This window comes from Zonotrichia albicollis, chromosome 1 (genome assembly GCF_047830755.1).
Source record: "Zonotrichia albicollis isolate bZonAlb1 chromosome 1, bZonAlb1.hap1, whole genome shotgun sequence".
In the NCBI taxonomy this organism is placed as follows: domain Eukaryota; kingdom Metazoa; phylum Chordata; class Aves; order Passeriformes; family Passerellidae; genus Zonotrichia; species Zonotrichia albicollis.
In genome coordinates this window covers 648,353-669,326 of record NC_133819.1, presented here as the reverse complement: position 1 = coordinate 669,326, position 20,974 = coordinate 648,353, and the positions used below count along the sequence as shown (strand labels likewise).

Below are 20,974 nucleotides of genomic sequence, written 5' to 3'. Positions count from 1 at the left end.
CCTTCCCCTTTGCAATTTCATCTTGCCAGTCCCTCCCCGCTTCCCCAGGAACAAAAGTGCAGCTTATGAGGACGAAAGGGATTAAGGAGAAGGACGCAGCTCCTCTTCTTTTATTGTCTGCGTTTGAACTGAGGGGATCCCTCTTCACTTGTGGTTTTAAGGGCGTTGATTGCAGGAAAAGCTGCCTTTTCCAGGCTGTTGGGGGTATCCCGGGGGTGACAGGGAATCCCTGCGTTCTATTTGAAGGGGAATGGGAAAAGTATTCTTGTGGTGTTATGGGTTTGGTTTGAAGGCAGCCACCCCATTTTCATCACCCTAGGGTTGAAATGGAGGGGGCAGCCGTGGTGTCCCTCCTTTTCAAGGCTTTGAATGGAGGTGGAAATGGCCCTTTGCCATCAGTCGAAGGCTTTCATTTGAGGAGCGCCCCTTCTTTTGTGCTCTCGTAGGGGACGAACGTGAAGGGGAGAGGACACTTCTTTGCCCTTGTTGAAGGGAGGCGAGCCCCGCCTGCGGCGTCAGTTTCGGGCTTCGGTTGCGGGAAGCTGCAGCTGTGGCAGCGTTTGCAGGGCTGCAATGGGGCCGTGCCGCTGCATGGGAGGGCGCTTGTGGTGGCCGCGGCCCGGGCCGGAACGTTGCCGCTCGGGAGCGGCGCTGGCACGGCCCGGGGAGCTGCCGGGGCGCACGGGGGATTTGGCGCGGCCGGGCCGGCCAAGGGCGGCGGTGGCGGAGCCGCGCCGGTGCGAGCCGAGGGAGCCGCGCCGGGCCGGCCAAGGGCGGCAGAGGCGGCGCGGGCGCTGCTGCGGCGGCCCGGGCGGTGCCGGCCGCTCCGTCCGCTCCGGGCGCGGGGCTCGGGCGCCGCCGCCACCCCCGGGCCCGGTGCCGGCCCCGCCGGGCAGGGGCAGCGGGCGCGGCTCTCCGGGCCGGCGCCGGCCCCGCGTGCCGGAGGAGCCGCCGGAGGAGCCGCTCTCCTGGCGGGAGCCGCGCTCCGTCCGGGGCCGGCAGCGAGCGCGGCCTTCGGCTGCTCGCAGTGCTGGGGCGGTGCCGCGGTTCGGAGGCGCTTTTTCGGCATTGATTGCATCGCTGTGTTCGGTTTGCAGCGGGCGTACGCTAAGGGCTGCGGTGTTCTTCCTGAGTGGTGCCGGTGGGGATGATAAAGGTTCGTTTCGGATTGGGTTTCGTAGTCGGATATGTTTTTTTTGCCGGGGTATTATGTTTAGAAAGGCGCGCAATGGTTTTTACGGGTCGTAGCGCGAAGCAGCGGTTCGGATTTTAATTCTGTTGAGGTGGCTTTTATTGGCGTGAGCGGGTAGTGTTTGTTTCGGTGGGCTTTTGAGGTAGCGTCGTGTCGTTCATAGCAGCGGGTTTTTGATCTCGCGAATTGCATGTGTGTTTATCGTCTTCCAGGGCTTTTATTTATTTGGTTTGTTTGATTGTAGTGTATGTTTTATGGTTGCGGTAATTTGGGAGACATTGTTTATGGTTACGTTTGTCTTTAGGCTTTGTGTTTGTTTCTAGGTGTTATTTTTATTTTGATAGCTTGAGGCACTATGGGTTTATTCAGTTGGGAATAATATTTTTGTTGCAGATTTAAGTTTTTTTGGGTTTTGGGATTATTCTTGTTGGTGGTTTCTTCATTTTCTTTTATTGTTGTTGTCTTTTAATGTATTTGAGTATTGTTTCTCAGGGGTTTTTTTGGGAACATGGGTATTTATATGGTGGGTTTTTAAAGTATGTTTTTACTAGGGTAGTTAATTTCTTAATTTTTAGCGGTTGAGATGTTTTCCATTTTGTTAATTAGTTCAGTTTTTAAAGTTATTTTTACAGAGGATTGGTTATTCTTTGAGTTAGTGTAGAGGTAGAATTTTGTCTTTTTTTTTTTTTTTTAGTAACGTTCAGGGTGAGTGGCACTGTCTGGAGTTTAGAAGATTGGTTTGACTTTTTTTTAGTACCCTTTGTAATTTGCTCTGTGTGTTTCTATAGGGTTTTCTTTTCTTTTGGTTCCATTTTTCGGTCGTGATGAGAATTGTTATTGACAAGAGTGTTCTTTGTTTTTTCTCTGACGCTTGTTTGGATGTTCGGGTGTCTCGATGTTTTTGGAAGATATTGGTGGGAATTTAATGCTGTTTGTTCTGTCATTTCATTTAGGAATTGGATTTTAAATACACAATTATAACTCTCACTATATTGAAACAAAAGAAATAGATGTGCAGAAATGGGAATGAGCCAACGTTATTTTTATATATTCGGTCAATTTTTAAAATTTAACATGGAACATAAGTCATTATATGTTGCAATTAGTTATTCTATTTTTAATAGAGCATTGTGTATGTATACAGATATATGAATAGAGAATATAAATGGAAATACAACCCAAACACAAATGCAAATATAGAAATGTATTGCAACTATATGCAGATATATAAAAAATTAGTAATAAATTCCCGTCCCCCGCCTCTATGGTTTCAGGATGGCGGAGACAATTTCCGGTCCTCCTAGCTGCCGTCTCTATGGTTTCAACGTGCCAGAAGGGTTTATCCGGTCGTTTTTATTTGGTTAGAGGCAGGAGTTTTATTTTAAATAATAGAAGTGTTATAGAAATGTGAATCTTAATATAGAAATAGATAATAAATATATAAAGGGAGATTGCTAAACTATGACTACAAATTGAACTCTAAATATAGGTAAGTAATATGAAGAGTTGTAGTATAGAATAGAAATAACATGATACGGCAATATGAATTATAAATGGGAATATAAATATAAAAATAGGTAAGTATAGTTTAAAAGAAAGGGAATTTTTTGGCTTTTATTTAAGTAGAGGCAGGGGTTTTATTTTAAATAGCAGTAAAAATCTTGACGCAGAAATATGTAATCAACGTATACAAATATGTATAAAAATATATAACTGCTCGCATCAGATGTAATGTAGAATATAAATTTATTTACAAATTGAGATTGATAAAGATAAATGTATAAGTAAGCAATATACATTAATGTACATTATAAATGCAAATAGGAATATAAAAATCAGACATAAGGATAAAACCTATTTAAATATTGTTTGAAAGAAAGGGTTGGGGTTTTTTTTATTCTTACTGGGTTAGAGGCAGGGTTTTTATTTTAAATGATATGAATGTAGATATTATTGGTATATATTTCTCAATATTGAGATATACAATCAAGATATAAATATATATATAAACACAAAATATAAGTAAATAGAGATAATAGGAAGAGATGTAATGGAGAATACAAATAACAGCATACGTAAGTATACATTTTAAATGTAAATGTGAATATGGACCTGAAAAACAGAATTTTAAAAAATATTGAAATACAGTTGAGAAGAAAGGGTTTTCTTTTTGGCTTTAACGTGGGTGGAGGCAGGGGTTTTATTTTAAATAATGGAAGTGCTACAGAAGTAAAAATCCTCACACAGAAAGATATAATAAATATATAAAGATCTGAATAAAAATACGAAAAAAAAATAGAAGTAATAGGAAGAGTTGTAACAGAGAATATAAATTTATAAATAAATCGGAAAATAGAAATGCAAAATCGAACACACATCAGTATAGAATTTAAATATAAATGTGGATCTAAATTTGAAAAATATTATTAAAAAAAAAAAAGAAATACAGTTGAAATGAAAGGGGTTTGTATTTGGCATGTATGGGTGGACGCGGGGGTTTTATTTTGAATCCTGCAAGTGTTAGAGAAGTAAAAATCCTAAGAGAAATGTATACTTCCAATGTAAAAATAGGTATATTTCGAGCGGGGCCGAATTGTTCGGAAGAGGCGAAGAGCCGAGTGTTGCCGAACAGAGGCGACTTGAGCCGAAGAGCCGAGTGTAGCCGAAAACAGCCGAGTTTACACCAAGAGCCGAGGATAGCCGACTGGAATCGATAGCCGAGGGTAGCCGACACTGGCCGCATTTAGACAATGCGCCGAATGTGACCGAGTTTCGTCCAACCGTGCCGAGTTCGGCCGTAGAGCCGAACTGAAACGAGTTTAGACCAAGAGCCGAAGCAAGCCGAATTGAGCCGAGTTTCTTGAAACAGAACCGAAGGACGCCGCAGCGCTCTCCCTGCAGGTCTCCGGGGCACACGGCAGGGGGCGCTGTATAAAGTAAGTATAAAATATCAACTATCTATAAGAAGAAATAAAAGCTCTATGTCATGTGCAGCAGTAGAAAATTTCAGGCTCCCAGGGAATAAATAGTTTTCTTTACATCATTTTCGTTTTGCAGGTTTTTTTTACTCCCAGGTAGCCTGAAAGTTTCTACTGCTGCTTTTTAATTCTTAAGCTAGAAAGGAAAACCAAGATCAGAAACAGAAGAAAAGGAAAGGGAAGGAAAAGGAAGGAAAGGAAAGGAATCAGGAGCACCAGAGGGAAGGGAAGGGGTGAAAAGCAGAGTGAAAAAAGAAAAAAGAGTTGGAGCGAAAAAGAGAGGGCATTCGGGAGGAGCGTTGCTGCCTCAGGTCCTTCCCCGCCCAGGGGCGAAGGACCCGTTTGATGCCCGGGAGGGACTGCAGCTCCCGGTGGCGGAGGACGGAGCAGTGGCTGTCAGCCCGAGACTACAACTCCCGGCAGGCCCTGCTGCCGGCGAGGCGTGTGACGCAACGGCTGGCGCGGCACCGGAGTGGCTGGCGTGCCAGGCGGCCGCGCGGGGCTGTGCGCGGGCAGCTCCCGGCGCCGCGGCGGCGACGCCGGAGGGGCGAAACCTCCGTCTGGCCGCCCGCACGGAGCTGAGCAGCGCGGAAGGGGCGTCGGCCCGGTTCTTCGGCCTTACTGAGCGGTAGCGATGGCGGAGGGCGAGGCGGTGCTTTGCTGCCGCGGGCCGGGAGCTGCAGGAGCCGCCCCGGGCGAGCGGCGCCGGGCGCTCCCGCGGTCCCGGTGGGGCGGCTGCCCTCAGGCTGGCGGAGGCGCAGCAGCCCCCGAGCTGCAGCCGTCTCCCTCGGGCTGTTGCCGGTGCTGCGGGCGGAGGCGGCTCCGCCGCGTGTTGGGCGTTGCGAGCAGAGAGCGCTGCGATATCGCCGGAATGACTGGGCTGCTGCCTGCGCTAGTGCTCGAGGCTCTTTCTGCCATGCAAACGGATGGAGCGGCGCTGAGCGGTAAAGCCAGAGATGGCCGGGAGAATGCCCAGCGCAGGGAGCAGGCGGGCTGTATCCTTCCGATGGCACAGGTGCGATCTGCAAACTCATCCCCTTCTGCCCCTGCCCTCCCCAGCCCCAGGGAAAGTGCTTTCCAGCATTGTCGGGCTTCTGAAAGACAAAACTTGTGATTTGACACTAGCATCCAGAAAAGCTTTCTGTCTAGATTAGCAAATGCCTAAATTGTTCTTGGTTACATCCCATGACCGGTTTTAGGCAGTGACTTTATAGTGCTTTTAGGATTTTCTTGTACAAAGGTGAGAAAATAGGCAGGTCTGATAGTGGTTTCACTTTTTTTCTACTTCACGTTCCATGAGATTCTTTTATCCAAGCACTTGTTTTAAAATTGTACTGTAGGCGTTTATGGTTCACTTTTTTTTTCTTTGCAGCACCCGTGACTTTTTTTTTTCCTCTAAATCGGGAGTAAATATAGCTGAGTAAAATGACCTTGGTTTTCTTCTTTCTTTTTCAACTGAGTTGTTTTTATTAAAAATCCTATTTGCCTATAGAAAAAGTGGGTATGTCCTGTAATATATCCTAGCTTTTCTTGTTTGCAGGGTACTCAGAAAATATGTCTCCCTTAGAGTCCCACAGAAACGTTCTCAGTGCGATCTCTATCAAGGTATGCATTTACAAATAAGTGATCCCTTTAGATATTTGACTGTGTACCTTTTCCTGTAATTCAGAGCTTGCGTTCCGTGGCTTTTATGATAAACCTATAAAACATGTAAAAATGGTTTTGCACGTCTTAATCGTTGCAGGTAGCACTAAGTGGATTTAGAGCCTGTTCTTGACCAGACAAAGGGAAAAAGTGTGACTTTGATGCTGAACTTGTCATTTTTCATTGGACTTGTCTTTAGTTATTTAGGAATAGAGAGAACTAGAAAAAGAGAGAAATAGAATTGGTTATTGAGCACTCCTCAAATGCTCACCGTGATTCAGTGCAGAGCCGAAGTGAAGGGTGATGGAACAGAGCTCTGTGCTTTAGAAGGAAATAAATTTAAACCTGACCTCCACACAGTGTCTCACTAACTTCTGTTGTTTTAAAATACAAAATACGTTTAGGAAGTGTTGGAAGTTAGTATTTTGGGAAAGAAATGGCAGTTCCACAGAACATTGCATTTAACAGAGGCTCTCGGAACGATTCATGTTGTAACTGCTGTCACTGCAATCGGTTGGTGGTTCAGCCTTGAAATGTGCACTTGCCCTTCTATAAAGCACTGTTTTGTTTGCCTTTCAGTGCTATGAGTCTTGATAAATTGGAGAAGAGCCCAAGAGAAGTTTTTCATCCCTTGATATAAAAGGTAGGAAGTGACTTTTTTTTGGTTTGGTTCTTTTTCTTTATTATTTTCTGGAAATAAAAGTAATTAAGTATAGGTACGACTGGTTTGTTTCTTCCAGTAGCAGGTGATAATAATAGTAGTAGTAATAGTAAAAATAATAATAGAAATAATAATAATAATAGTAACGTAATACTACTGAAACTGTCTTTATCCATTGAACTGGCCATTTCAAATCAAAACTTGTAAACACAAATCAAACCATCATCCTTGTAGAATCTTTCACAGCAGTGGGCTAAAGATCCTGGTTTTGTTGACAGGATTTATCGGTTCTGGAAGAACAAGAGGGAAGTACAAGCCTAACTACTTCTAGCTCACAGACCCGCCCAGTGAATACAGCTTTGTATTTTGATGGGCTTGTGATGACTTTGAAATCGATTCCTCATTACAGTAAAAAAAAAAAAAAATGTTTTTTTGAACGTGACAGCAGAAATAACTTTCAGTACCAACTTAATAATAATAGATCACCAATTTAAGTTAAAAATTCATGCTATACTATCAGAATTTAAAGGTAAAATATTATGTATTAGGTGATGGTATAAAGTGTACGTTCTAATGTGTAGGATGTATGCAGAGATAGATACATACCTGAAAGTCCTTAGAGGAAACAAATTTTTATGTCTGCTGTTTGACTGTTTATCATACAATATTTGGTTTTATTTCCCAGGGATCGGTGAATTTTAACTTTGGAGTCCTCTGTGCTAAGGATGCTCGGCTTACAGATGATGAAATGTTCAGTAATGGTGAGTTTTTCACCTTCTCTTTAGTTGCTATGCTGATCTGAATAAGAAAAAAACAAAAGCAAGAGAAAAAAAAAGGATGGTTTATTATTTTTTTACGCTGTTATGTTTGTTTCCTCAGTATTTGCTGCAGCTCTGCTTACCCAAACTTTGGGTTCCTTCTGTCCCACTGGGAGTCGCCCGATTTGGTTGCATCTGGTGAAACTCACCCTGAGACCTTGGAGAACCAGCTCAAACTACGTGAGAGCCATTTGCAGTTCTCTCCAGACACCTGGAGAATGGGTGATGCTTCTGAGGATCTGGCAAATGTGCTTCTATCAAAACTCAGTCTGTGAAATTTCTGGGGAAAACCCTTCTGTGTACCGAAGGGTTCAAACTCTGGTGAGGATCCAGTTATCAGGTGCTCACCTGGATGGTTCCAGCTCTTAAAGCGAACACTTGTACTCTTGCCCTGTAGTTTATATCAACTGTATTTTTGTTATTTTGCAAGATTTCACGGCTTTGCAAAATATTGTGCATTTGACTCTTTGGAACCTGTCAGATCATTCTTTGGTGCAGCACCACCTCATGGGACACTTGGCTGCTGTCCTGAAGGGGTTGGTCGTAAATCCTGGAGGGTTTATAAGTCTTCTGTCCCCAGGGAGCTATCGTGCTTTGTTTGCTTTTGTTCTGTTTGTTAGGCGCTGCTTCTCACTGGAAGTATGAATTTCAAACTACCCTGTTCTTTTTTTAACTGTTTTCCTGGTTCTCTCCCTACGGCAGGGAAAGACTCTCGTGTCCTTGTCGTCAGGCTCGGTGCTGTCCAAAAAGATACAGAGACTAAAAAAATCATAAGAAGCAAAATATGACTGCAGGGAAAACAAGCTGGAGAGAACAAAAGGTGGTATTGTTATCCTTACCCTCTATTAGAAACATCCACTGTGCTTTGATGCTGGTAGCTGCCAGGGGCTTGTTAGCTCTTTGTAGGCAGGTGTGGGTGTTCACTTGTAGGTTTTTTCTCTGGACAAGTCAATTCAATCTTTGCTAAGCTTATATTTGCAGATTACTCTCTAGCACAGTCCAGCATGACATTTTTGAATGTTGTAAAAATACCATGTTACTTGGAAATTGCTAATGATGAGAAGCCTTAGGGAAAAAAGAAGATTTCAGGGTTGGAAGATGTGAGAAGAATTTTGTGGGGATGTTAGACTGAAATAAAGTGCACTTGAAGCTGGACTGGCATGCTGGCAGATCCCCTATTAAAGAGTAGTGCTTAAATTAACCTGGGGGTTGCCCATTGTTTCTGTAGAAATCAATGTTTCCTGGTCTTCAGAAGTAAGCTGCTTTGAAAAGCTGGAAGGTGCAGTATAGTGACAATCCCCGTGCTTTGGATTAAAAGTAGATTTCAGAAGGGTGATAGGCTTTTGTCTTTTCCTAGAAGTCAATGTAATCCTATCGAGGAGTTTTTAATTCTGTGTTGCCATGTCATCCCTCAGAGCCCTGTCGTACTAATCGTCATACAGATACAAAACAAAAAATCAGACCCTGTCCCAGCCACTTGGAGCCCAGAACACGATTTCCTCGGGCTGCCATTTGTGTGCCATCGGTACTCACCACGGAAGCGAGCCGGGGATGTTGCAGCTGTTGGGAACAAACCGCTTCTCGTCACACAGAAATGGAATTCGGACGACGCCTCGGCCAGCCCCTCTCTGCCGTCGTCTCCTGAATCTGCAGCAGAGCAGTTCCAGTCCGTCCGGGTACGTGTAATCCAGCTCCTGACGATCTGAGCACACGGAGCAGCGCTCAGCTGACGTGGGGGCTCAGGGAAGGCAGAGTGTGCATTGTCATCTTCCTGAACCTACAGACCAATCAAAGTGAGAAGCCACAGGGTGGAAATCACTCGCATATATGCTAAATAAAACTTGCAGATTTATTTAAGAATTATTACTGCTTGTTCTTTTTTGTGCTTCTGTGCTTAGAAAACATCCCTATAAAATCAGTTCAATTCATCAGTTGAACCTTTGTTTGCAGACCCTCACTGAGCAGAATTTGTTGCAGACTCAGTGCACGCTGCGCTGGAGTGTGAGGAGCTCAGTGCACTGCCGGGAGTGTGAGGAGCTCATGTGTGCTACTTTTTGCTTTAGGACGCTCTAAGGTATTTATTCCTTTTGGGATACATGATGAGAATTCCCAAGAGAGGTAGTTATAAGGTATGACATCGGGAAAAAAGCCTGTGTGGTTGGAATGTTGTTGTTGTCAAAAGTTAATTTTTTCTTAGCCAGTAGTTAGCTTTTTGCTTTATTTTTGTGGTAGCAGTATTTTATTGTTTAAAAAATTGCTTCAAAATAACTTCGGTGGCTGGCCATCGGTACCTTGTTCAGATTTGCCTATTTGCTTGTAGCTAAAAAGTTCACATCTTGTTTATCATTCTATTTAAGAAACTGCTGCCCAGCCAACTAATAACTGAACATCTATCTGTCTGGGACACGGGGAGAGGATTTAGGTAATGTCTTTGTTTCCAGAAAAAAGTTCCTGTGTAGTTTCTAAATAGAGGAGAGGGGGGTGAAGACTCGGGGCTCTGATGCCATTGGGGCACCCCAAGGTCCCCAGGAGAGGAAGCCCCACTGGGGTGCAGGAGCAGGTGTGTTCTCATGTAATCTAGAATAAATTATAAATATAAACATGAAAATTATAATCATGAAAATATTTTTTTAAATAGCTAAATAAAGCAGGTTGTTTTTATTTGTCAATAGGCAGGGTTTTGATTATAAAAATTATAAATACTAACAATATAAATGTAGAAATCTAAGTACAGGAATATATCATAAATAAATACAGATATATATATAAAGTTAGTTGTAGCAGTAGATATGACACATAATATAAATAATAATTTAAATACATTTCTAGAACTTTACATATATTATATATAATTAGTACACTGCATCAAAAGAAACTATAAATATGAATGGGAATATAATTATACTAAGTATAAAAATATTTCAATCTCGTTTAAAAGAAGGTTGTTTTTTGTATTTATTTGGTTAGAGACGGGGTTTTTATTTGGAATAATAGAAGTATTATAGAAGTATAAATCTAAATATAGAAATATACAATCTATAGAGAAAGATATTTGTAAAAACACGATCGAACGACGCCTCCTTCGGCCGAATGGAACGAGCTCAGCCGAAGCAAGGCGAGACCGGCCGAACCTGACGGCCTCGAGCGAACCGAGGCCAGGCTTGCGAGGCTGCCTGAACGGAGCCGAGCTCAGGCGAACCGAGCCCGCTGCTCTCGTGCGCGCTAATTAGCGCGAGTGCGGTCACCGCCTAATGAGCCCCACTAGGGGCAGAGCCGGGGATCCAGTCCTCGTGGGAGCTTTTTAGGGCTTGACGTCCCTTTTAGATGTTGCGTTGTCAGTGCGGTCCCCTCAGTCTCAGCGCTGGGGACGACTCCCAAGGTCAGGGCGAGAGGGGCTCCGCATCTCTGCAGGCTCAGCACTTGGCTCCTCACATCCAGACATCACCTTAGTCTCTCAATTCCTAATTGGCTCGTTGTTTTTGGGGTTTTCTCGTTGCATTTCGAGTCGGGGTCCCACAAAGCATTCTGGACTTTGGAGTCACTTTGCATAACCCCCCCCACCCTCTCAGGTGTCTTCCCTATGTTGTAAGAGAGCACAGCCTCGGGGGAAGGGTCCACCGCACCCAGCCAGGCTTTTTACTAATACAAAAGAAGAGATAAGCCTCAACGACCCGGTATTACAATAACAAAGCACTAAGTATCCTGGCAGAGACCGACCTGATGGCGTCCCTGCAACTCCGTCTCACAAAAAAAATATTAACTGAATTTTTGTTCATAACATGAGCCTTGAGGTGAGCGTGTATCATTGCCGGCTTGGGATTGAATGAAATGCACTAAGTAAACCAGCGCTGGGGAGGGAGGCAGGGAAAGCCTCTCTTAACGTTTACCAATTCTTCCGTCAAACTCATCACGGCAGGACAGGGTGAAGACTGAAAGTGTAAGAAGATGTGGAGGGAAACAGAGAATCTGACAGGAGCATCGAACGCACAAGTGCACGAATTTCGCTTTTGCTTGGATGTAAACTCAGAAGTTGTAAGGAATTTGGGAAAGGGACATTTCAGAAGGAGAAGGAGGAGAAGAAGTTGTTGTTACAGTCCTGGCAAAATCTTTTGTTCTAGCTAATAAAAGAAGTTAGTTTAGAAAACAAAAAGAAAAAAAGATGTAGTTTTTCTTTACTTGACTATTATATTCATTGGTGGTATATGGTGTGTTGTTTAATTTCTTGGTATGATTAACTCAGTGTAAGTTGTTTTTTGAGTGAACTAACTTTCTGGATGGGTTGGTTTGTATTTGAGGCAGGATTGATTTCAATAGGTTTCTTTCATAGACTTCTGATAGGTATTACTGGGGTTTTGGTTTTGTTTACTGTATGCATAAACATACAGCTTTGGTTGGGCCAGCTGGGCTGCCAGAGTTTGTGGGTGTGAATTTATTCGATAGCTTTTGTTAAATGCAGTGTTTAATTTTTGACAGGTTTTTCAATGTAGTGGTTTTAAGGTGGTTTTTAGAATTGATTGTATGGTTTGATGTTGTTTATAGTTGCTGTCCGGTAAGGGATGTGGTGTGAGTACTTGAACGTTATGGTTTTGGTTTTCCTAAGTTCCGTTTTCTTTCTGGTTCGATAGGTTTTTTTAGTTTTATTTTTGGTGCCAGGGGTATTCACGTGGTGGGTTTTTATAGGCAATATGTTTTTTAATTTGGGTAGTGATATTTTTTAGTATTTTAACAGTTTAGATTTTTTATTTTTATGCTTTGAATTAGTTTTCTTTTAATTTTAAATTAAGTTTTATAGATTATTGGTTTTTATTTGTGCATTAGCATAAAGGTAGAGCTTTGGGGGCTTCTTTTAGTACTGTTTAGGGTCAGTTGTACAGTTTTGAGTCTAGTGAGTTGGTTTGATTTAATTTTTAGTGGGTGTTTGTTTTTCTTAGCAGTTGTGTCATTTTCAAGGTGTATTGGAGGTTTTTGGGGTTTTTGAGATACTGGTTTAGGAGGACGTTTATGATGAGCATGTGCGCAGGTTTTGGGCTAGTTGAAGTGGGATTTAAAATTTATTTTGGGTTAGGTTTATTTGAGTGTTTATGAGGGTTCAATGTTGTGGGATGTTTGTTCCGTTAGTAATAAAAATAGGTTTTGTTTTGATGTGCTGCGATGGGATGAGCGTGTGCTGCGTGCCGGTGCTGACAAAGGTACGGTATTGTTGTGGCTTATTTATATGGTTTAATATAGAGATGAAAATAGAAATAAATATACATTTAAAAAGAAATATTACATTAGAGTGGTAAACATTAATATAGAGAACAGATACATATATAAAACTATAATTCATGGTATAGAATTGTAAGATATCATATGGATAAATGATAGTCTATTATATATATGCACAAAGATATATAAATATAGATTGTAAATATAAAAATACTTAAATATAGTTAAATTGGGGGTTTTATTAGGTTGTAGACCTGTTTTTATTAATAAATCATATAAATAGAAATAAAATAAAAATTCAGATACAAATATATAGGGAAATACAAATATCTATAAATATTGATATTAAATAAATCTAAGTAAAAGAAATGTACAATACAGAAATTTTCTATCTATGATTATATTAGAGGGCATTCTCCCTAAGATATATATAATATCTATGAATATAATGAATAAAAATTATCAATCTAAATATGATTATAATTTTGAAAGATAAAGTTACTTGTTAAATTTTAAATGTGGTTGAAATAAAGAAGTGTCCTTGGTTTTGATTTGGTTAGAGGCAGGAGTTTTATTTTAAATAATAGAAGTGTTATAGAAATGTGAATCTTAAGATAGAAATAGATAATAAATATATAAAGGGAGATTGCTAAACTATGACTACAAATTGAACTATAAATATAGGTAAGTAATATGAAGAGTTGTAGTATAGAATATAAATAACATGATACGGCAATATAAATTATAAATGGGAATATAAATATAAAAATAGGTAAGTATAGTTTAAAAGAAAGGGAATTTTTTGGCTTTTATTTAAGTAGAGGCAGGGGTTTTATTTTAAATAAGTGTTACAGAAGTAAAAATCTTGACACAGAAATATGTAATCAATGTATAAAAATATATAACTGCTCGCATCAGATGTAATGTAGAATATAAATTTATTTACAAATTGAGATTGATAAAGATAAATGTATAAGTAAGCAATATACATTAATGTACATTATAAATGCAAATAGGAATATAAAAATCAGACATAAGGATAAAACCTATTTAAATATTGTTTGAACGAAAGGGTTGGGTTTTTTTTTATTCTTACTGGGTTAGAGGCAGGGTTTTTATTTTAAATGATATGAATGTAGATATTATTGGTATATATTTCTCAATATTGAGATGTACAATCAAGATATAAATATATATATAAACACAAAATATAAGTAAATAGAGATAATAGGAAGAGATGTAATGGAGAATACAAATAACAGCATACGTAAGTATACATTTTAAATGTAAATGTGAATATGGACCTGAAAAACAGAATTTTAAAAAATATTGAAATACAGTTGAGAAGAAAGGGTTTTCTTTTTGGCTTTAACGTGGGTGGAGGCAGGGGTTTTATTTTAAATAATGGAAGTGCTACAGAAGTAAAAATCCTCACACAGAAAGATATAATAAATATATAAAGATCTGAATAAAAATACGAAAAAAAAATAGAAGTAATAGGAAGAGTTGTAACAGAGAATATAAATTTATAAATAAATCGGAAAATAGAAATGCAAAATCGAACACACATCAGTATAGAATTTAAATATAAATGTGGATCTAAATTTGAAAAATATTATTAAAAAAAAAAATGAAATACAGTTGAAATGAAAGGGGTTTGTATTTGGCATGTATGGGTGGACGCGGGGGTTTTATTTTGAATCCTGCAAGTGTTAGAGAAGTAAAAATCCTAAGAGAAATGTATACTTCCAATGTAAAAATAGGTATATTTCGAGCGGGGCCGAATTGTTCGGAAGAGGCGAAGAGCCGAGTGTTGCCGAGAAGAGGCGACTTGAGCCGAAGAGCCGAGTGTGGCCGAACAGAGCCGACTTGAGCCGAAGAGCCGAGTGTAGCTGAAAACAGCCGAGTTTACACCAAGAGCCGAGGATAGCCGACTGGAATCGATAGCCGAGGGTAGCCGACACTGGCCGCATTTAGACAATGCGCCGAATGTGACCGAGTTTCGTCCAACCGTGCCGAGTTCGGCCGTAGAGCCGAACTGAAACGAGTTTAGACCAAGAGCCGAAGCAAGCCGAATTGAGCCGAGTTTCTTGAAACAGAACCGAAGGACTCCGCAGCGCTCTCCCTGCAGGTCTCCGGGGCACACGGCAGGGGGCGCTGTATAAAGTAAGTATAAAATATCAACTATCTATAAGAAGAAATAAAAGCTCTATGTCATGTGCAGCAGTAGAAAATTTCAGGCTCCCAGGGAATAAATAGTTTTCTTTACATCATTTTCGTTTTGCAGGTTTTTTTTACTCCCAGGTAGCCTGAAAGTTTCTACTGCTGCTTTTTTATTCTTAAGCTAGAAAGGAAAACCAAGATCAGAAACAGAAGAAAAGGAAAGGGAAGGAAAAGGAAGGAAAGGAAAGGAATCAGGAGCACCAGAGGGAAGGGAAGGGGTGAAAAGCAGAGTGAAAAAAGAAAAAAGAGTTGGAGCGAAAAAGAGAGGGCATTCGGGAGGAGCGTTGCTGCCTCAGGTCCTTCCCCGCCCAGGGGCGAAGGACCCGTTTGATGCCCGGGAGGGACTGCAGCTCCCGGTGGCGGAGGACGGAGCAGTGGCTGTCAGCCCGAGACTACAACTCCCGGCAGGCCCTGCTGCCGGCGAGGCGTGTGACGCAACGGCTGGCGCGGCACCGGAGTGGCTGGCGTGCCAGGCGGCCGCGCGGGGCTGTGCGCGGGCAGCTCCCGGCGCCGCGGCGGCGACGCCGGAGGGGCGAAACCTCCGTCTGGCCGCCCGCACGGAGCTGAGCAGCGCGGAAGGGGCGTCGGCCCGGTTCTTCGGCCTTACTGAGCGGTAGCGATGGCGGAGGGCGAGGCGGTGCTTTGCTGCCGCGGGCCGGGAGCTGCAGGAGCCGCCCCGGGCGAGCGGCGCCGGGCGCTCCCGCGGTCCCGGTGGGGCGGCTGCCCTCAGGCTGGCGGAGGCGCAGCAGCCCCCGAGCTGCAGCCGTCTCCCTCGGGCTGTTGCCGGTGCTGCGGGCGGAGGCGGCTCCGCCGCGTGTTGGGCGTTGCGAGCAGAGAGCGCTGCGATATCGCCGGAATGACTGGGCTGCTGCCTGCGCTAGTGCTCGAGGCTCTTTCTGCCATGCAAACGGATGGAGCGGCGCTGAGCGGTAAAGCCAGAGATGGCCGGGAGAATGCCCAGCGCAGGGAGCAGGCGGGCTGTATCCTTCCGATGGCACAGGTGCGATCTGCAAACTCATCCCCTTCTGCCCCTGCCCTCCCCAGCCCCAGGGAAAGTGCTTTCCAGCATTGTCGGGCTTCTGAAAGACAAAACTTGTGATTTGACACTAGCATCCAGAAAAGGTTTCTGTCTAGATTAGCAAATGCCTAAATTGTTCTTGGTTACATCCCATGACCGGTTTTAGGCAGTGACTTTATAGTGCTTTTAGGATTTTCTTGTACAAAGGTGAGAAAATAGGCAGGTCTGATAGTGGTTTCATTTTTTTTCTACTTCACGTTCCATGAGATTCTTTTATCCAAGCACTTGTTTTAAAATTGTACTGTAGGCGTTTATGGTTCACTTTTTTTTTCTTTGCAGCACCTGTGACTTTTTTTTTTCCCTAAATCGGGAGTAAATATAGCTGAGTAAAATGACCTTGGTTTTCTTCTTTCTTTTTCAACTGAGTTGTTTTTATTAAAAATCCTATTTGCCTATAGAAAAAGTGGGTATGTCCTGTAATATATCCTAGCTTTTCTTGTTTACAGGGTACTCAGAAAATATGTCTCCCTTAGAGTCCCACAGAAACGTTCTCAGTGCGATCTCTGTCAAGGTATGCATTTACAAATAAGTGATCCCTTTAGATATTTGACTGTGTACCTTTTCCTGTAATTCAGAGCTTGCGTTCCGTGGCTTTTATGATAAACCTATAAAACATGTAAAAATGGTTTTGCACGTCTTAATCGTTGCAGGCAGCACTAAGTGGATTTAGAGCCTGTTCTTGACCAGACAAAGGGAAAAAGTGTGACTTTGATGCTGAACTTGTCATTTTTCATTGGACTTGTCTTTAATTATTCAGGAATAGAGAGAACTAGAAAAAGAGAGAAATAGAATTGGTTATTGAGCACTCCTCAAATGCTCACCGTGATTCAGTGCAGAGCCGAAGTGAAGGGTGATGGAACAGAGCTCTGTGCTTTAGAAGGAAATAAATTTAAACCTGACCTCCACACAGTGTCTCACTAACTTCTGTTGTTTCAAAATACCAAATACGTTTAGGAAGTGTTGGAAGTTAGTATTTTGGGAAAGAAATGGCAGTTCCACAGAACATTGCATTTAACAGAGGCTCTCGGAACGATTCATGTTGTAACTGCTGTCACTGCAATCGGTTGGTGGTTCAGCCTTGAAATGTGCACTTGCCCTTCTATAAAGCACTGTTTTGTTTGCCTTTCAGTGCTATGAGTCTTGATAAATTGGAGAAGAGCCCAAGAGAAGTTTTTCATCCCTTGATATAAAAGGTAGGAAGTGACTTTTTTTGGTTTGGTCCTTTTACTTTATTATTTTCTGGAAATAAAAGTAATTAAGTATAGGTACGACTGGTTTGTTTCTTCCAGTAGCAGGTGATAATAATAGTAGTAGTAATAGTAAAAATAATAATAGAAATAATAATAATAATAGTAACGTAATACTACTGAAACTGTCTTTATCCATTGAACTGGCCATTTCAAATCAAAACTTGTAAACACAAATCAAACCATCATCCTTGTAGAATCTTTCACGGCAGTGGGCTAAAGATCCTGGTTTTGTTGACAGGATTTATCGGTTCTGGAAGAACAAGAGGGAAGTACAAGCCTAACTACTTCTAGCTCACAGACCCGCCCAGTGAATACAGCTTTGTATTTTGATGGGCTTGTGATGACTTTGAAATCGATTCCTCATTACAGTAAAAAAAAAAAAAATGTTTTTTTGAACGTGACAGCAGAAATAACTTTCAGTACCAACTTAATAATAATAGATCACCAATTTAAGTTAAAAATTCATGCTATACTATCAGAATTTAAAGGTAAAATATTATGTATGAGGTGATGGTATAAAGTGTATGTTCTAATGTGTAGGATGTATGCAAAGATAGATACATACCTGAAAGTCCTTAGAGGAAACAAATTTTTATGTCTGCTGTTTGACTGTTTATCATGCAATATTTGGTTTTATTTCCCAGGGATCGGTGAATTTTAACTTTGGAGTCCTCTGTGCTAAGGATGCTCGGCTTACAGATGATGAAATGTTCAGTAATGGTGAGTTTTTCACCTTCTCTTTAATTGCTATGTTGATCTGAATAAGAAAAAAACAAAAGCAAGAGAAAAAAAAAGGATGGTTTATTATTTTTTTACGCTGTTATGTTTGTTTCCTCAGTATTTGCTGCAGCTCTGCTTACCCAAACTTTGGGTTCCTTCTGTCCCACTGGGAGTCGCCCGATTTGGTTGCATCTGGTGAAATTCACCCTGAGACCTTGGAGAACCAGCTCAAACTACGTGAGAGCCATTTGCAGTTCTCTGCAGACACCTGGAGAATGGGTGATGCTTCTGAGGATCTGGCAAGTGTACTTCTATCAAATCTCAGTCTGTGAAATTTCTGGGGAAAACCCTTCTGTGTACCGAAGGGTTCAAACTCTGGTGAGGATCCAGTTATCAGGTGCTCACCTGCATGGTTCCAGCTCTTAAAGCGAACACTTGTACTCTTGCCCTGTAGTTTATATCTATCGTATTTTTGTTATTTTGCAAGATTTTACGGCTTTGCAAAATATTGTGCATTTGACTCTTTGGAACCTGTCAGATCGTTCTTTGGTGCAGCACCACCTCATGGGACACTTGGCTGCTGTCCTGAAGGGGTTGGTCGTAAATCCTGGAGGGTTTATAAGTCTTCTGTCCCCAGGGAGGTATCGTGCTTTGTTTGCTTTTGTTCTGTTTGTTAGGCGCTGCTTCTCACTGGAAGTATGAATTTCAAACTACCCTGTTCTTTTTTTAACTGTTTTCCTGGTTCTCTCCCTACGGCAGGGAAAGACTCTCGTGTCCTTGTCGTCAGGCTCGGTGCTGTCCAAGAAGATACAGAGACTGAAAAAATCCTAAGAAGCAAAATATGACTGCAGGGAAAACAAGCTGGAGAGAACAAAAGGTGGTATTGTTATCCTTACCCTCTATTAGAAACATCCACTGTGCTTTGATGTGGTAGCTGCCAGGGGCTTGTCAGCTCTTTGTAGGCAGGTGTGGGTGTTCACTTGTAGGTTTTTTCTCTGGACAAGTCAATTCAATCTTTGCTAAGCTTATATTTGCAGATTACTGTCTAGCACAGTCCAGCATGACATTTTTGAATGTTGTAAAAATACCATGTTACTTGGAAATTGCTAATGATGAGAAGCCTTAGGGAAAAAGAAGATTTCAGGGTTGGAAGATGTGAGAAGAATTTTGTGGGGATGTTAGACTGAAATAAAGCGCACTTGAAGCTGGACTGGCACGCTGGCAGATCCCCTATTAAAGAGTAGTGCTTAAATTAGCCTGGGGGTTGCCCATTGTTTCTGTAGAAATCAATGTTTCCTGGTATTCAGAAGTAAGCTGCTTTGAAAAGCTGGAAGGTGCAGTATAGTGACAATCCGTGTGCTTTGGATTAAAAGTAGATTTCAGAAGGGTGATAGGCTTTTGTCTTTTCCTAGAAGTCGATGTAATTCTATCGAGGAGTTTTTAATTCTGTGTTGCCATGTCATCCCTCAGAGCCCTGTCGTACTAATCGTCATACAGATGCAAAACAAAACATCAGACCCTGTCCCAGCCACTTGGAGCCCAGAACACGATTTCCTCGGGCTGCCATTTGCGTGCCATCGGTACTCACCGCGGAAGCGAGCCGGGGATGTTGCAGCTGTTGGGAACAAACCGCTTCTCGTCACACAGAAATGGAATTCGGACGACGCCTCGGCCAGCCCCTCTCTGCCGTCATCTCCTGAATCTGCAGCAGAGCAGTTGCAGTCCGTCCGGGTACGTGTAATCCAGCTCCTGACGATCTGAGCACACGGAGCAGCGCTCAGCTGCCGTGGGGGCTCAGGGAAGGCAGAGTGTGCATTGTCATCTTCCTGAACCTACGGACCAATCAAAGTGAGAAGCCACAGGTTGGAAATCACTCGCATATATGCTAAATAAAACTTGCAGATTTATTTAAGAATTGTTTCTGCTTGTTCTTTGTTGTGCTTCAGCACTTACAAAACCTCCCTTTAAAATCAGTTCAATTCATCAGTTGAACCTTTGTTTGCAGACCCTCACTGAGCAGAATTTGTTGCAGACTCAGTGCACGCTGCGCTGGAGTGTGAGGAGCTCAGTGCACTGCCGGGAGTGTGAGGAGCTCATGTGTGCTACTTTTTGCTTTAGGACGCTCTAAGGTATTTATTCCTTTTGGGATACATGATGAGAATTCCCAAGAGAGGTAGTTATAAGGTATGACATCGGGAAAAAAGCCTGTGTGGTTGGAATGTTGTTGCTGTCAAAAGTTAATTTTTTCTTAGCCAGTAGTTAGCTTTTTGCTTTATTTTTGTGGCATCAGTATTTTATTGTTTAAAAAATTGCTTCAAAATAACTTCAGTGGTCGACCAGCAGTACCTAGTTCAGATTTGCCTATTTGCTTGTAGCTAAAATGTTCACACCTTGTTTATCCTTCTATTTAAGAAACTGCTGCCCAGCCAACTAATAACTGAATATCTATCTGTCTGGGACATGGGGACAGGATTTAGGTAATGTCTTTTTTCCAGAAAAAAGTTCCAGTGTAGTTTCTAAACAGAGGAAAAGAGCGTGAAAACTCGGGGCTCTGATGCCATTGGGGCACCCCAAGGTCCCCAGGAGAGGGAGCCCCACTGGGGTGCAGGAGCAGGTGTGTTCTCATGTAATATAGAATAAATTATAAATATAAATAGGAAAATTATAAATGTAAAATATTTTTTAAATAGTTAAATAAAGCGGGGGTTTATTTGTCAATAGGCAGTGTTTTGATTATCCAAATTATAAGTACAAATCATATAAAGGTAGAAATCTAAGTATAGATATATGTCATAAATACATATAAAGTTTAAAAACAGAAGAAAATATTAGTTGTAGCAGTAGATATGATACATAATACGAATAATAATAATTTAAATACATTTCTAGAATTTTAAATATATTAGATCTAATTATTAATATAATGCATCAAAAGAAACTATAAATATGAATGTGAATATTATTATAGAAAGTATAAAAATATTTCAATCTCGTTTAAAAGAAGGTGGATTTTTGTATTTATTTGGTTAGCGACGAGGTTTTTATTTTGAATAATAGAAGTATTATAGAAGTATAAATCTAAATATAAAAATATACAATCTATAGAGAAAGATATTTGTAAAAACACGATCGAACGACGCCTCCTTCGGCCGAATGGAACGAGCTCAGCCGAAGCAAGGCGAGACCGGCCGAACCTGACGGC

At 41.7% G+C, this 20,974-nt stretch overlaps 1 protein-coding gene and 2 long non-coding RNA genes across 5 annotated transcripts; all 3 read left to right on the top strand.

Moving 5' to 3' along the window:
• Nucleotides 1–436: 436 nt before the first annotated feature.
• LOC141728480 (uncharacterized) lies at nucleotides 437–5,769 on the top strand. Of its 2 annotated transcripts, XM_074536977.1 has the most exons (3): nucleotides 523–1,156; nucleotides 3,764–4,128; nucleotides 5,711–5,769. In XM_074536977.1, exons 1-2 carry the CDS (start codon nucleotides 574–576, stop codon nucleotides 3,907–3,909), a joined length of 729 nt encoding a protein of 242 aa, XP_074393078.1. In that variant the 5' UTR covers nucleotides 523–573; the 3' UTR covers nucleotides 3,910–4,128; nucleotides 5,711–5,769. The 2 variants fall into 2 exon arrangements, 1 of the variants encoding a protein (XP_074393078.1); XR_012579452.1 differs by lacking the exons at nucleotides 3,764–4,128; nucleotides 5,711–5,769 and adding an exon at nucleotides 2,467–2,819 and having other exon boundaries at nucleotides 437–1,156.
• Nucleotides 5,770–6,039: 270 nt separating this feature from the next.
• On the top strand, nucleotides 6,040–8,225 carry LOC141725246 (uncharacterized). Its single transcript, XR_012577095.1, has 3 exons — nucleotides 6,040–6,457; nucleotides 7,161–7,236; nucleotides 7,355–8,225. It is a non-coding gene; the product is annotated as an uncharacterized LOC141725246 (long non-coding RNA).
• A 5,069-nt stretch (nucleotides 8,226–13,294) lies between these two features.
• Nucleotides 13,295–19,626, top strand: LOC141728478 (uncharacterized). Of its 2 annotated transcripts, none has more exons than XR_012579430.1 (5): nucleotides 13,295–14,667; nucleotides 16,249–16,313; nucleotides 16,932–16,995; nucleotides 17,697–17,772; nucleotides 17,891–19,626. It is a non-coding gene; the product is annotated as an uncharacterized LOC141728478 (long non-coding RNA). The 2 variants fall into 2 exon arrangements; XR_012579434.1 differs by lacking the exon at nucleotides 13,295–14,667 and adding an exon at nucleotides 14,698–15,724.
• The last annotated feature ends 1,348 nt before the right edge of the window (nucleotides 19,627–20,974 follow it).